The sequence below is a fragment of the Haemaphysalis longicornis genome, unplaced genomic scaffold (genome assembly GCF_048455015.1).
Source record: "Haemaphysalis longicornis isolate Haplotype H1 unplaced genomic scaffold, Haemaphysalis longicornis Haplotype H1 scaffold_56, whole genome shotgun sequence".
NCBI lineage: Eukaryota > Metazoa > Arthropoda > Arachnida > Ixodida > Ixodidae > Haemaphysalis > Haemaphysalis longicornis.
In genome coordinates, this window is record NW_027526397.1 from 606571 (window position 1) to 621674 (window position 15104).

At 49.6% G+C, this 15104-nt stretch overlaps 1 protein-coding gene across 2 annotated transcripts in view; it reads right to left on the bottom strand.

The window, feature by feature from the left end:
* Window positions 1–7026: 7026 nt before the first annotated feature.
* LOC144140917 (uncharacterized) overlaps window positions 7027–15104 on the bottom strand; it is an 80954-nt gene continuing 72876 nt past the window's right edge. For both annotated transcript variants that reach the window (XM_077672414.1, XM_077672415.1), the window contains exon 11: window positions 7027–13546. In XM_077672414.1, coding sequence (XP_077528540.1) covers window positions 13151–13546 — 396 coding nt within the window. In that variant the 3' untranslated portion in view covers window positions 7027–13150. The remainder of the gene's footprint in view (window positions 13547–15104) is intronic.

Genomic DNA, 15104 nt, shown 5'->3' on the forward strand with positions numbered 1-15104 from the left:
CAAGGCGACGCTGCAGTTTAGCCACGTCAGAGAAGTGCGCCTTAACACGTTTCCAATATCACGTTAACGATCACAATATTCCATATTCGAGATCTTCGACATTCTTCAGGGTAAAGCGTGCGTTTATCATGTGGGTAACGGTTTCAAGACAGTGCCGGTGTAAGCGGTGGTAGTGGCCCCAGAGGTAACCTCTAAACAGGAAGTGCCCGACCGCGTATCTGATAAATCTGGCCGCCTGGACACGTCGTAAGTTCACCTCCTTCTCGCGTCTTATAGACGAATCGAAGAATAAATGTGTTGGTAGGGTACGTACCTAAAAGATATCAAAGTATCCTTATTTTCGACAAAAATGGGTATGGTCCAAAGAGAACACGTGCAGAAAAGAAAAAAATGGTCGGGTTAGATAGAGGCATTGTAGCCAGGTGGGGTGAGGAAAGTTGTTAGTGTTAATTCAGCGGAGAGTAGTTGTTTTGTGCTTGAGCAGGTTTAGCAGAGGAGGCGGGAGAGGTTGTCTAAGGATGCGGTAATGCTGTGTGATGTCTTGGAGGGCGACCAGAGGTAAAGTCCAGGCTGGCCTCGGCAGCCCGGAAAAAAAATTGGCTGTGGCTTAACTCAGGTATGCCTGGGTGTTCGTAGCGAGAGGTACGGTTAATGTTATTGCTTAGCTTGGTTCTATGTACGGTTACATCCAGTGGCGTAACTAAGGGGGGGGGGGGGGGGGTGCAAGGGGGTACAAGTGCCCCGGGCGCCACTTGGGAGGGGGCGCCGAGCCGAGTCCGAGTCCTCCCAACATGTGCCCGAGGGAAAAAAGCGGCACCGGGTTACCACCGCAGTAGGGCGGCACTGCCGCAAATGCCGCTGCTGAAGAGAGTGCCAGTTTGGGCTAGTTGGCACGACATTGCAGCAAAAGAATAGTGCTGAGGAAGACAAGGACGACAAGAGGGGGTCACACATGGGGCGCAAGATACTGCCAGCAATGTCCCGGATATGGGTGGCTCCGGCTAATTTAGCTAGCTGAGCGTTTGCCCCTGGGCGCGTGCTCATGTCTAGCTATCTATCTGACATCACAACTGCATCAGTGACTTTGTCGTATGTGTAAGTCTTCTTATTAATCAGCAAGCGATCAACTGATAGTTTAAACGGCACTTTTTGGGGTTTCGCAGATTCAAGCAGCTTCCTTCTAGCTTGTCATGTAGCCGGCGAGAAGCCTTCGCCAATTGAATAATCTAAACCCTTTAGCTCGTGTGCAGATGACAAGATTAGCGAGCGTTCCCATTGTCTTCTAGAGACCAAAATTAGCACATCCTGAGAAAGTGCTCAAATAAACCTTTCTATGACACCAAGCGCACTAACGTACTGAGGATGTCCTGAGGATATCGCAAAAGCAGTGAGGACGTTCGGACCTTTTGAGGATGTCCTGAGGACATTGTGTGTTGTCTGGGTTGTCTTTAAAAAAAGGTCAGTTTGGCTATTACAGGTCTGATTTTCCCTTGATATTTTCCAAGCCTACGAACTCGCTCAAACTGCGAACTGTTAATTTGAATTTCCAGTTTGTCGGAGCACAACTTACGAATTTTCTTTACAGGCGCACTCCAGTCCTCTTTAGGCTCATCTTCTATCCCGAAAAATAGTAAATTACTTCGCCTGAGCCCATTTTCTGCGTCCTCGCATCTTGATGTAATTGTAGTGAGCTGGGCTGACACATCCTGCAACATCATTTTTTCTTTTAACTCATCATCGGGCACAGATGTTTTTTTTTTGTTTTTTTTTTGACCCCAAGGCTAACTCAAGGGCCGCAACTCTAGAATTCAGAGCAACGATTTTATTAGCAGTAGAAGCCTGCTTATTCTTCATGCTTTGAAAATCTGCCAGCAGTTCAGCTTGTACTGCCAGAATTTTCTCAATAGACTGAAGAGCAGCTGCAAACTCCTCCGCCGCAGTTTTCGACATCGGACCGGGGTTACATTCCACACCCCCACAAACAAGGGAAGTATGTCGAACGTCGCAGAGTTGGTAGAACAGAGGAGCGAAACGGAGCGCATTAACATGTTGCTGCAAGAGCAGTAGCTGATGTTTGTGCATACTCGATGCAGTGCCGTGCCTGAAGTGGACGTTCGCTGGCTGGTATTTCAGTCCTCGAGTCCATAGAGTTTCATACAAATAATATTGTAAGAAACTCTATGCTCGAGTCAGCGGTATCCGTCGTTGTCCCACAGCACTGCTGCCAGTTGCGCGCGAAGTTCAAATTGCTGATTTGTGCTGGAAGTGCGATCCGGGCCAAGGCGGTGTCGCGTCATCGGGGCGCAGTCTGCACGTGCCGGTAAGCGCTGAGCAAACTGAGTATCATTCCCCAGGATGTATTTGTGTTGCCCGGGTTTGGAGGTCGATATTGTTGAGGCAGGGTGGACGTTCAGTAGGACACAGTTGCGAAGACTGCGTCGCTTCCTCGCGTCCTATCCTGGCGCCACGTGCTGCAGTTCACGGAGCGCTCTGAAATGCAGCTGTTAAACCCGGCTCGTCTCTGAATGTCTCCTTCAGGAGCCAGATGACATAGCCCAGCTCAGTTGTTGGGAGTCTAGCGAAGATGCAGCTGCTGCTTCACCCACCATGTTGCTGCAGAGTTAGAGCTAGTGAAACTCAATAACATGTACTGTTGGGCACAGAGTACAGAGTAGAACCGTTGGCCTGAAAATTAATATGCAGAAAACCAAAGTAATGATCAATAACTTCGGGACAGCACAGCGGTTTGAGATAGGTGGCGAGGCAGTGGAAGTGGTAAGCGAATATATCTACTTAGGCCAAGTTGTGACCCCGGATCCCAACCATGAGGCAGAGATAATTAGAAGGATAAGAATGGGGTGGAGTGCATTCGGCAGACATTCTCAGATAATGAATGGCAGCAAGAAGAAAGTGTATGACAGCTGCATCTTATACCGGTACTCACCTACAGGGCAGAAACTTGGAGGCTCACTAAGAGGGTTCTACTTAAATTGAGGACGATTCAGCGTGCAATGGAATGGAAGATGATAGATGTAACATTAAGGGACAAGAAGAGAGCGGAGTGGGTCAGGGAACAAACACGTGCTAAGGACATATTAGTAGAAATTAAGAAAAATAAATGGACGTGGGCAGGGCATGTAATGAGAAGGCAAGATAACCGTTGGTCATTAAGGGTAACAGAGTGGATCCCTAGAGAAGGCAAGCGTGGCAGCGGGCAGCGGAAAATTAGATGGACAGATGAGATCAAGAAGTTTGCAGGGATAAATTGGACGCAGTTAGCGCAGGACCGGGGTAGTTGGACATTGGGAGAGGCCTTTGCTCTGCAGTGGGCGTAGATAGGCTAGTGATGATGATGATGATGACTGTTGGGCAAGTTGGTAGATCATTTTAAAATTAGCTATGGTGCGAACAGAAACAAGGATACAGAAAAACGACGGGATGAGCGCTGACTTCCAACCGAATTTACTATGAGAAAGACTTGCACCTTATGCACACGCACTTGGCACAACCTACACCGATACCAAGTTATGTCATACCCGAAGTACTGCACGTGTAGGAAAAAAAATTCTGTCTTTTTGGGACAATGTTATTGATGCCCTGCTCACACACTTACTGCCCAGGCTTTCAATTTCGTGTGTGCTTCAACTATTTCTTGCATAGTTCTCGCATAGTTTCTGTTTCGCACTGTAGCTATTTTTTTTTGTAGTGAATTGTGCCCGCCACAGTGAGTCTGGTTCGTGCAGACTGCGCCATTGAATCGCTCCCAGAACGACGTTTATTGACACACACCCTCATGAAAACGCTCGATGGAAAGCGCTGGGAATGGCATGAAGCTCTGGGATGCAACGGTCGTTAAGGCAGATTGCACCGTATTGGTGGCTGTGACACAAATATTCTGGGAATAAAAAAGAAAGCGGACCTTCTACCTAGCGGTCTTCAACAGCTATCCCTACTCTTTCTACATGAGGCATACAGAGACTGGGTCCATGTCTACACGGATGGGTCGGTCGCCACGTCCAGTTCTGCCGGCGCTGTTATGATACCACAAAAGTCGACCGAAATTCATTTTAAGCTTTCAAACTCGACGACGTCAACCGCTTCTGAATTGGCAGCTATTTGGGAGGCCCTTCTATTCATGCAGCGGGAATCGCCAGAAAAATGCTATGCGACTCGAGGTCCGCTCTTCAGTGCATTCAGTCTGCCCTCCGCCGCGGCCCATACGAACAACTTGTGGCTGAAATCCAGTGCTTACATGACACATTAGTCAGGCATAGACATGATATTGTTTTCCAGTGGCTCCCAAGCCACTGCGGCATTACTGGGAACGAACAGGCGGATAGAGCGGCTCATGGCACCCACACAAGTGCAAGATTGACCCGCATCCCTCTATCACTCACTGATGCAGCAAGGTTGCTGCGGTCCATTTCCCGGGAAGTCACTCTCGCTAAGTGGAATACCCCTGAGTTCTCAAACGCTCGTCTTTACTCGCTCGACCCAGATTTGCAGCGCCACCTACCTAATAACGTGCCACGCTCGGACGTCACCTTACTTTGTCGCCTGTGGCTACGTGTTGCCTTCACCGGTGCTTACTCCTACACCATTGGAATGGCCAACAGCCCTGCTTGTGATGCGTGTGCCACCGACGAGACGATTGAACACCTTCTGTGCCATTGTGACCGCTTCATAACGCCGAGGCAACAGCTCTCCACCACACTTCGCCGAATCGACGACCTCCCCTTTACAGCGCAGACAATTTTGTGCCATAGGCGTTGTCCGTCACAGGCCGAAAAGGCTATAAAAGCCCTACTGCTCTTTTAAGTGCGAATGCACTTCTTAAGCGAGCCTGAATCGTCCGCCGCCGTCGTCCGCATAGCAACAGCTGCGGGTGCGCGCGCTCCTCGTCTTCCCTAGCAACGGGAAGAGATGGGCGCGCTCTACTCTCCTCCTCCTCTCTCCGCTCAGTGACTGCGGGTGTTGGGCGCCTCCTCTCCACTTCGGGCGGGAGAGCTCTCGCTCGCGTAGCGGGCGCTCCGCATTCCGACGCGTGAGGGCGCTCGTGTAGCCCTCGCCGTAACGGCGGGCGCTACTCTCCTCCTCCTCTCTCCGCTCAGTGACTGCGGGTGTTGGGCGCCTCCTCTCCACTTCGGGTGGGAGAGCTCTCGCTCGCGTAGCGGGCGCTCCGCATTCCGACGCGTGAGGGCGCTCGTGTAGCGGCCTCGTGGCGCGGGAGGGTATTAGTCGAGCGCGCGCCGTCGTCGAGAGCGGTCGCTGGTCCTGCATCTCGATAACGATGATGGCGGACCGGGCAACGGTACCAGCAATAACGAGTGAAATATCTTTCTTTGTAGTTGTGTGCGTGTGTGTAATCTCTCGACTACTCATTAAGATCACGATATCCACCGTAATCGCGCAACCAACAACCGTGCATTCGCACTTACACACTCTCCCCCTCGGGGAAGTGCGAGGGAATTTTTTTGAAGGACACGGGCCTGTATGAACGATTGTAGGGACATTACTATAGTGCAGTGCCCTTAGTTCGCCAATTTTATCAGTGGACCGTATTAGTTTTGTGCATTTTCTGGTTTTGTGTACGTCCTTTGTACTGCCTTTCTAGTCGCCTGGTCACGCCTTGTGTTTTTCGTTTCATTTTCTCCTTTAATATGTACCGCTGTCCTTCCTTTCCCTTTCATTTCCCATATCCCCTCCCCCCTGAGTAGGGTAGCCAACCAGACAGTATTCTGGTTAACCTCCCTGCCTTTCCTGTACTATTCCCTCCTTCCTCGCACCGTATTTAGTGTGAAGTCTCTCGTGGCTTGCGACAAGCTTGTCCATGGCCGTCCTGAGCACTGCTTGGCTGTTGCAGGTCCTCTTAAACAGCATTCTTTCCTTGTTCATGATGTTTGTTTTTTAGGCTTCGCATAGCAGCGTGTTTGAGTTATATGTGCTCGGGAGGCAGCCAGTTGCACGCATTGCTTGCCTGTGCATGCGGGGCCCTGTGAGGTAAAGGGGATCCCCACTAAGTTGCACACACGCACCTACCGTTAGAGATTATGCAGGGCGTGGTTTCAATCCACAGACCTCCGGGTTACGAGCCCAGCACGTTTAGCCTGCACCATTCTGCTGGGAAAACGCTCTAGACGATGGCCAGAACCTGCCCTTGCTATTGAATGTGTGGCAAGAATGCGTCTACTTTAAACGCGATCCTCATTTGAGGCTTACTTCACCCACTTTGCCTCCTTGAAGCAAACGTACTGCAGGACCGCGTGGGGAGGCGAACTAATTCCACAGAAGTCGGTCGCCCAACTGCAGTGGCACGCATTCGCTGGAATGGTAGTCCCCAAGACTGCCCTGCTCACCGACACAACAGCCCACCACCTACCAACAGGCCACAGAGGCACCCGACACATGCCACTTGCTTTCAACCAGGCCTTTTTTCTCTTCATAACATTGCAAAACTTCTCTTCTCACATGCAAAAGAGCTCAACTATACTCTCCGTGGTGTTCAGCACTGTTGGCATCCCTTAAGTCCACTCCCAGTTGAGATGAGCTACATGCCTCACGAGGGCCTCACTTGTGTGTGGGTAGGGGGTTTCGGGTTTTAAGCCTCTACTGGCATCAGCATGAAGTGCCCAGCATACAGACTCCCCTCGTCATTAAGAAACTACCCTGCACCTACCCCAGCTAGTAAAGCCATCAAATGCACTCGCACACTGAACAGCGTGGAGGGAAGACACCACAGTGCTATCGTGCGTTTCCTTTTATTTGCTATGCCACCACACTATTTATGACGAACTGCCCAGTTGTTGGCGTTTCTTACTGTTGCTTGTGACAGTGTGTAGCTGCAATTCAGTGCTGTGTCTTCCCTTTGACCCTGCACACTGGTGCAGTGCTGCAGTGCTTGATGGGCCTGGGCAAGGCCCCTTCCAACTGTGGCCAAATTTTGGCCAAACTGTGGCCAAACCTCATTTCTAATCCTCAGCCTCGCAAGTGATCCACCAGCTAAACAAAAAAGGGGTGAGTCCCACATTGTGCAAGAAAAATAATATTTATTCATCTATCTTCTTGATACCGCCAGCGGCCTGTTGATTGCCAAGGCAGGAGTGTTTGCAACATTTGTACACTAAGAACTTCACGTACACGTTGAAAAAAACAAACAACAACAACAAAAACAAAATTAAATGAGCACTATTTTGAGCGCAAGCATAGAAATCTCTCTCAAGACTAGTACATGCAGAACAAGAAAAAAAAATTTGAGCACATAGTAACATCAACACGTTTACAACTTTGATTGGACCCATGTGATTGGGTATAAAAGAGAGGGAAAAAAAGATAGAACAGCAGCCACAACAAGAATTGTGCCAGCTAGCACAGCTCGCAATAGAAATCTGTTAAAAATCGCGGCAGTATCATACATGCTCTGAATCGCCCATACATAAAAAGTGGATTACAACAGTACGGGCGAATTAGGAGACACAAAGCTGTGAATGAAATGAAAAAAAAAAGGAAAGACTAACGTATAAAAAAGGAAGAACAAAATCAATAATAGCATTCAATATTAGACATGGCACTTTGGGTTTCAAGAACGGCACTCTGTCGTCCAAAACTACAACGATCAGGAATAGAAAGACGACGGGGGACAGTCAACTTGACACCTGGAGTGGCAGCACACACACAAGGGTGCACACAACTTGCTATAGAGCACCCGATAAGAGAAAAGGCACTTTCATTTCAAGAATTTGAAGCACCGGCAAAACAGATAAGTCAAGAAGGAAGCCCTGACCATGTGATATAAAAGCGCGCTCCAAACCCTGTTCTCCTTGTAAAATAAAAATGGTGCGCATTTATTTTAGCATCAAGGACACAGTTGTGCTGCTTCTAGCGACAAAAATTGAGCCTATTGTGATCCCCTATAACGTTTCCAGATGAATTTTATTTTTTCTAGTGAGGCTAGTGTTGAGGGATCGGACCTGCTGATGAAAATGACACATGAGCCTTAGCCCTTCTGTTTGAATGCTCTTGATGTATGCAGTCCCTTTTTTTTTGCGCTTGGGTCTGAGGTGATGCCGCGTGCATATTTTAACAAACGACCAAGCAAAGCATCCCTTTGGGCGAGTTCATAATCGGTAAACTCAGACTGGAATACTCGCGCTGCTCAGAGCAGTACAAAACGCAGACGGAGACAAGGAAACACGACACAGGCACAAACTATCAACCGTTTGTTCCTTGGAGTGCACAGCAACCAAGCATTCGAACCTAAGTTCAGTGAGTGACCCACCGCATCAACCAGAATAGGGGTCACGAGCCGCAAAGGGGGCCGCAAAAGGGCCTTCCACAAGTGCTGCAAGAGGGCCTTCAGTTAAAGACCCCACAATCACGCTGGTGGCCATTACCTGCAAAGCGATTGGGCTTGCACAACAAGAACTCTGAAAGGCAGTTGGTGCATCTAAAAACCAACTGCACTCGAAATTTAGACCTCCTTAAAACCTTATTTTCATACAGTTTCACTAAAAAGACTCGATGATACAAAATAATACAGCTCAAATACGCGTATGTACGGCGCAAACAGGCGTCAGAAATCGGCGATTTTGGAACAGAAACTGAGAAGAGCATGGCCATTACAAGCGACGTTGCAGCTGGCCCGGCCGGCGACAGAGCGGCCGCAAGCGGCCAGCCTGCTGGAGGGCACCTGCGCAACGTTTCCCCCTCGAAGCAGCCCTAGGGGGAAAGGTGCCAATTAGAGCTCGACCGGTTCTTGTGGCTGGCCGAAGGAAAATGCACCCCGCCGGCCACACTTTTACTTCATAGCTGTTTTGCACATTTTGCCGCCAGGTGCAGAGTCGCCTGCGACGGAGCTATTTTCAACGTTTATAACTCATTAACAACGCATTTCACGGGTCTACTAGTTATGTCCCAGTCGGTTTGGTGGTACGTACTACACGCTCAAAGTAAATTTGGCAAGGTGAAATTTGAGGAAAGTTGGCTTTAACCCTTTCAGAGTCACGGACACACATGTACTATCGTGGTCGCAGACGGGAGCGCGTGTCGCGAGCTACTACTAGAGCATCCTAACGGCGCCGCGTGAAAACAGCGCGCATGCGCGTTGCGGAGGCAAGAAGAGTACAGCTCTCGTCGTGCACATCGCGTCATAAGGCGGCAGCGCGTCGTCTGCTACTTGCGAGCTGCCGCTGCACAAGAAGCAGTCGACTTTGCCAGTGGCCGCCGTCAATGCCGATAGTAAATGCTGGGTCGCTGGAAAAAAAGTTGAGATTTCTTTTACGCGCAAACACGGAAGCAAGAACGAATCGCGGTCTTTTCCTACTTCGACGCGCATCGTCATTCTGCAGCCATGAAGACCGCCAGCACGAGCCGTCACCGCGAGCTGCGAGTTACAGCTGCATAGGTGTAGCAATACCTTCAACCAACGTGGTTGAAGAAACTACAGCAGTTTCTCTATTGCCCATTTGGAAGCAAAAAAAGCATCCCTAAAGCAGTCATCGCTGGCTCAAAGGCACCATGACTTGTCCTAATAGTTTCTGTAACTCACCTATGGAACGACGACCGGGAATACCGAGTGGCTAGCGTAGACTGGTGTATCCTCACCCGAGATTTGAAACTGCGCCCCGAAATTCGTTGTATTCTTCCCACTGAAGGACACACGAGCTGCACATGGGCCGCATGTTGCTACCAGATTACTTGCGGGATATCGCCGGCAGCAATGGGTCTGTGGTGTTATGTGTCAATGGGTCTGCCTGCGGAAATGGGTCTGTGGTGTCTGTGGTGTTGGTGCTGACCCCGGGGGCATATAAACAGTGTAGCAGTACTTAGACTTGAAGCTATGCGAAAAACTTAAAATTTATTTTTAGCTGCCATGTCGCCCCTCTCACCAAATTCGCGGATGAGAACGGGAAGTTTTCAGGTCGGCTTCACTCCACAATTTACGATACTTTTACTGACGCCCAGACGAGGAAGTTGCGCGTGTGTTTTGCCAGAAAACCAAGAACGGAACACTTCCACATCGTCGGAGTTGTTCCCTGATATAAGCTGGGCTAGGCCGTGCAATAAAACTTCTTTGAAATCGAGAAGCTAGCTTCCCCCTAATATTCTCAGGCTGCACAACTTCTTATCGCAGGTTATCCAGCTTCTCCAGTATAACAAAGGTCCTCCTCAACCTGCAGTAAACCTAGTTATGCCGCGAGCCATACACAAATTAAGAAGCAAACTAGGAGCTGCTGTTACTGCAAACATTTCACAAAACACAGAAAAACATAAGGTACAGGAGCATCGCAAGACCAAGACTCGCTTTTTTGGTTTCAAGCGAGGTTTGCAGTCAGACCATATTCGTCCTTATTTATGCACACAGAGATGAAAGTTCTGTAGATTGCAACGCCTGCTGCACGTAATGCGCCTGGTGGTCGCGTATAGACAGGCTGGTCGAGCATTGAAAGTATTCCACAGCTCGCAGTGACGGCTCATGCTAGATCTTCATGGCCGCAGATTGCCGGTGCGCGTCGTAGAAAAAGACCGCGATTCGTTCTTGCTTCCTTGCATCAACCGTTTGTTGTTTTTTTTTGCTCGCAAAAGAAATCTCTGAACTTTTTTTTCCAGCGCCGCAGTATTTATTTTTGCCGTTCACGGCAGCCACTGGCAACGTCGACTGCTTCTTGAGCGGTGGTAGCTGGCAAGTAGCAGACGACGCACTGCCGCCTGATAACGCGATGCGCGCGACGAGGTCTGTACTCTCTTTTCCCCTGCAACGCGCATGCGCAATGTTTCCGCAAAGCGCCGTTAGGATGCTCTAGTAGCAGTTCGCGCCACGCGCTCCCGTGTTCCCACTAAGTGTGACCGCGATAGTACGTCCTCTGCAAACACCTTCAAAATGGTCAATAACATACGCGTACGTCACCGCTTGTATTTTTAAAAAACGCGCCTTTTTCACCGACTTCTCTTGCTCTTCATGTGTTGCCACACTGCAGAAACACGTCAAATTATTTTCTTGCGCCGATGGCTCTTCTTTTTATTTTTTTATGATTTACTTTAGCGGCGCGCCGGCTATCGCTTGCGCATCCGGTAACGAGGGGGCGCGCTGGGTATCGCACACCTAAGGCCCCTTACGCCGACCGGGAGCCTCTCGCTTCTTGCGCCTGGCACAGACCAAGGGCGCCTGGGGCAGCGGCTGGTTTTGGTATCATCCTCTGGGGGCTTCCCGATTTTTGCGCCTGCGAAACTGATGACCATCTGGTTTCGATTCACTCAAAAGGTGCTGGCTTGTTACTCTCTAGTTTTTATTTAGAATTTTTCTTGTGTTACTCGTGAATAAACCACATGTATGTAGCAACACAAACGATTTTGTCACTTTATGGTCACCCTAAAAAATTACGATATTTTTTTATCGAAATAAATTGATCCGAAGAATTTAAACCAGCAATAACAAAAATCGACTCTGGGGGGGTCGCATTTGGTGAAAAAATTCAACCCTCAAAGGGTTAAAGCCATAGGTTTTGGGTGTGCCATTTTTATAAAGCTCAAGGGCTTTTCCCCATTAAGGGAAGTTCCAACAGCTCTGATCAGCAACTTGAACTGACGGGAATGCCAATGCCAGAAATTAAAAAAAATATATATCTATTTCAGGGAAGCCTTTCTGCAGAATTCTTGTTGTCAGCTTTTTTTTTTTTTCGCCTCAAGCTAAATTGTCAATTCTATATTGACGGTTGATGTTTGGGCCGGTTTATACTGTACCAGATGAGTGTATGCTACGAGTTTTGCCAGTGTTCGAAACAACGTTTCAAGAACCAGAATTTCTAAGTGATACCTCCTTAGTCTTTGACACGGGATATCCTAAAGTTTACTCTGTACAAATTTCTATCGCAATATTAAACTGAAACTTGAAAAACTTAAACTTAAACTATGCTGGTTACAAGGCACCGAAAGATAAATGAGATGGTTCGGTCAGGCCTAGATATTGACAACTTTGTTACATGTTTGTTACCTGGTGCAATGATTACTTTTTTCTTTTCTTTTTTTTGCGGGATGGTGATTTGGGTGGAACGCTCAAAGCAAAATAACCGAGTGACCTGAGGACTCAATGGGTGCGAATGATTTGTCATGTGCAACAAGTTGCGTCCTCTTTGGGGCCTTGTTTTTGATCTGTTTGCAATGCAGTAAAGTTTTGTCATGGACACATATTGATCATCAATGTGTTGACCTCTAACCGACAGAAATCACCCCTCTTTCTGGACGTGTTCCTCATGGAGACAACACATGAAACCTATCCTGGCTTGTTTCTCACAATCACTGCTGTTCACTTTTGCGGTTAGAGCACTTCTCAACATGAATGAAACAAAGAAAAGGGAACAGAACAAGTGGTTGTAAAAACGATGGCCCGCAATACTATAGAAAGAGCAGGAGAATGGAGAAATGTCGATTGCCCCCTCCCACACTCTTAGCAATGCTTTCGAAGTATCCGTGGAGTGTGTGATTGATTTTGTATGGGCCCTACCTCCACCTGCCACCACCGGGTATCCCATGTTCTAACTGACTCCTCTGAGAAGAAGGATCGGCCCTAATGTTTTCTTTTGCCACACGTTCCCAGTGAAAGTGCCCTGCCATCATGAGCATCTCCAGGCCGACAGAGTGCTGGTCTGTCCTTGTCTGTGTCAGTGCTACCACACTTTCACTAAGTCCAGGGACCCTTGGGAACATACACTCTAGCGCAACCATGGCTTAACACTTCCCCTGCGGTAGAGTGTACTAGAAGGTAAGGTGTGTCATGTAGGGGAAGAACCAATGGAGAGCGCAGGTCCCTTTTATGGTTAAAAAAATGTATGGAGCGCAGGAGTTCCTCAGAGAACTCCTGTTGCAGCCAGCGCCCCCTATAAGTTTTCAAACCAAACTAAAAAGTTATTTTGGGGTTTTTATGAAACTTTATACCACAAAACGAAGAAATAAGACTATCTAGGGCCATAAACAGGGATTAATTTAATAAATGAAACTTCTGAAACCAACTAGTAAGCGGCGGCCACCAGGGGCGTTGCTAACAACAGGAGTTCCTCAGCAGACATTTCCATCGCAAAAGGGACCCCCCTAATTGGCCTTGACCGACACACCTTTCCCTTCTAGTTCACTGCACCTGCGGTAGTGAGAGCGGAGGTCATCACACCTGCTCCTCCGAACCCAGCAGCACGTCCCGCAGGTGTGCCAGTCCCCCCTGCCCGTCCCCCTGGTGCGCGCTGCCAGCCAGGGCCAGGGCCCGGTCGAGGCGGGCCCGGGCCTCGGAGCGCAGGGCGGCCGCAATGCGCTGCTGCTGCTGGCCGCCCGGGCCCTTGGCCGGGTCGTGCAGCAGGGCCTCGAGCAGGTGGGGCAGGTGGTCAGGCAGCAGGAAGCGCTTCTCGGGCACCAGGTCCAGCCGGTCGGGCAGCGTCGTGTAGGGCAGCCGGGCCACCAGCAGGTGGCAGTAGTCGCCCAGGGCCTGCGCCTGCTGGCTCAGCAGCGCCGCATACGTCGTGTGGTACAGCTCGTCCACGCTGCTCTCGCTCGCCACGCCCACGTCCTGCACCGGGGGAGGGCAAGGGTGACACTGAAACTGCACCCCTCTCTCCAGCCCCTGCAGTGTGTGGCGGCCGCCTGCTGGGTCCTTCGCCAACAACACTTCACACGACGATTTGGTCTTTGACAGGTGCCAAATTACGATCGAGGTGCGACACAAATACCTGAACGTGCTTGCTGCCTACGTATAACAAATGAGAGACAGATGCAAATTAACGTGGCTATGAGCAGGCAGGATAACGGCAGGAACAAGCAGGATAACGGCACTAAATAGACGCGAGAGCCTCCACAACTAACAGTTACCGCTAGCCTGCAAATTCCCTTGTCAGCAGAAATGATGCTTGGGTCAAAGTTTGTAGCACCTTGGTGTTTCAAAGACAGCAGCATTCCCTGAAGTCAGGGCATGGGTATCAGAAGGATTGCTGGGTAGTAGTGGCACTCATGTCTCGCAACAAGATACAGTGTAGACCGCTTATAACGTATGTCGCGGGAGCCGCAAAAATCCGCACTATAAGCGGTACCGCACTATAACCAAAACACGCGAGAATTCAACCACATCGCCACCTATCGCTCAAGTCAACCTATATTTATCATCACTCAAACGCACAGCGCTTAAAAACGAAGGCACGGTCTATATTTCGTATTATTTTTAACATCAGCCGCTGCTGCAGGGCAAAAGCGCAGTCTCAAAACGGCGAGTGCGGCTTTAACTTCCGTTGTGTTTGTTTTGAAAGACCATGGCTGCGTTTTTAGCGTCTATGAACAAATGCCGCAAGACGTGATAAGAACGCCAGCGGGATTTTTTTTTTTACCCCGCCTTGTGTTCACGATGCCGAAGGCGGCTGCTTATCAGCGCAACGTACTGGTGGTGGAAATCTTCGACTTCGCGCGGCTCGAATGTTCGGAAAGGGAAAGAGCGGTGGCTTATCTGCAACAACGTTCTAAAGCGTGAACCGAGTGGTAGATTTGGTATCGCGAAAACGTGCAGTGCTCGCCAGCGCGGATACAACTGGCGTGGTGTGGGCGGCGCGGTAAGAGGCGGCAACATGGCGTCGGCACTGGCCGTGAAGCGGTGCAGGCAGTTCCAGTTCTAACCGCTCGCTGAAATGCCGCACGGGGCGCAAGCGAAGATGCTCATGCAAGAAAAGAGCTAATAATGTGGGCGAAAAGTGGAATATAAACTGCCATCCACGCTGCTTGTGAAAGCGCTCATCAAAAAATACCGCGGTGGTAAACCTAAACATCTCTGGCGCGGCTAGCCGGCTCGGAGCGCTTCGAATCTCCCGCCATTAGGTACGCGTCTCCCCATTGGTGCAAGTCGTCAGGCTACTCCCACTGCCACGCGAAGAAGCCACCGCGAGCGCGGAATCGTCGATACGAGCACGAAAAAAAAAAAAAAAAAAAAAAAACGCCCGACGCTGATGTGCATGATTCGTGCGCGAAAACGGGCCATGCGGTTCACGATTAATAAAATCAACTTGCCGCGCGCGGATCTTGTCTGCCGCTATCTTCCGAGGTGCATCAAGCAAGGTCAGTTGTGGTTATCAGTCAGGTACGCGCGA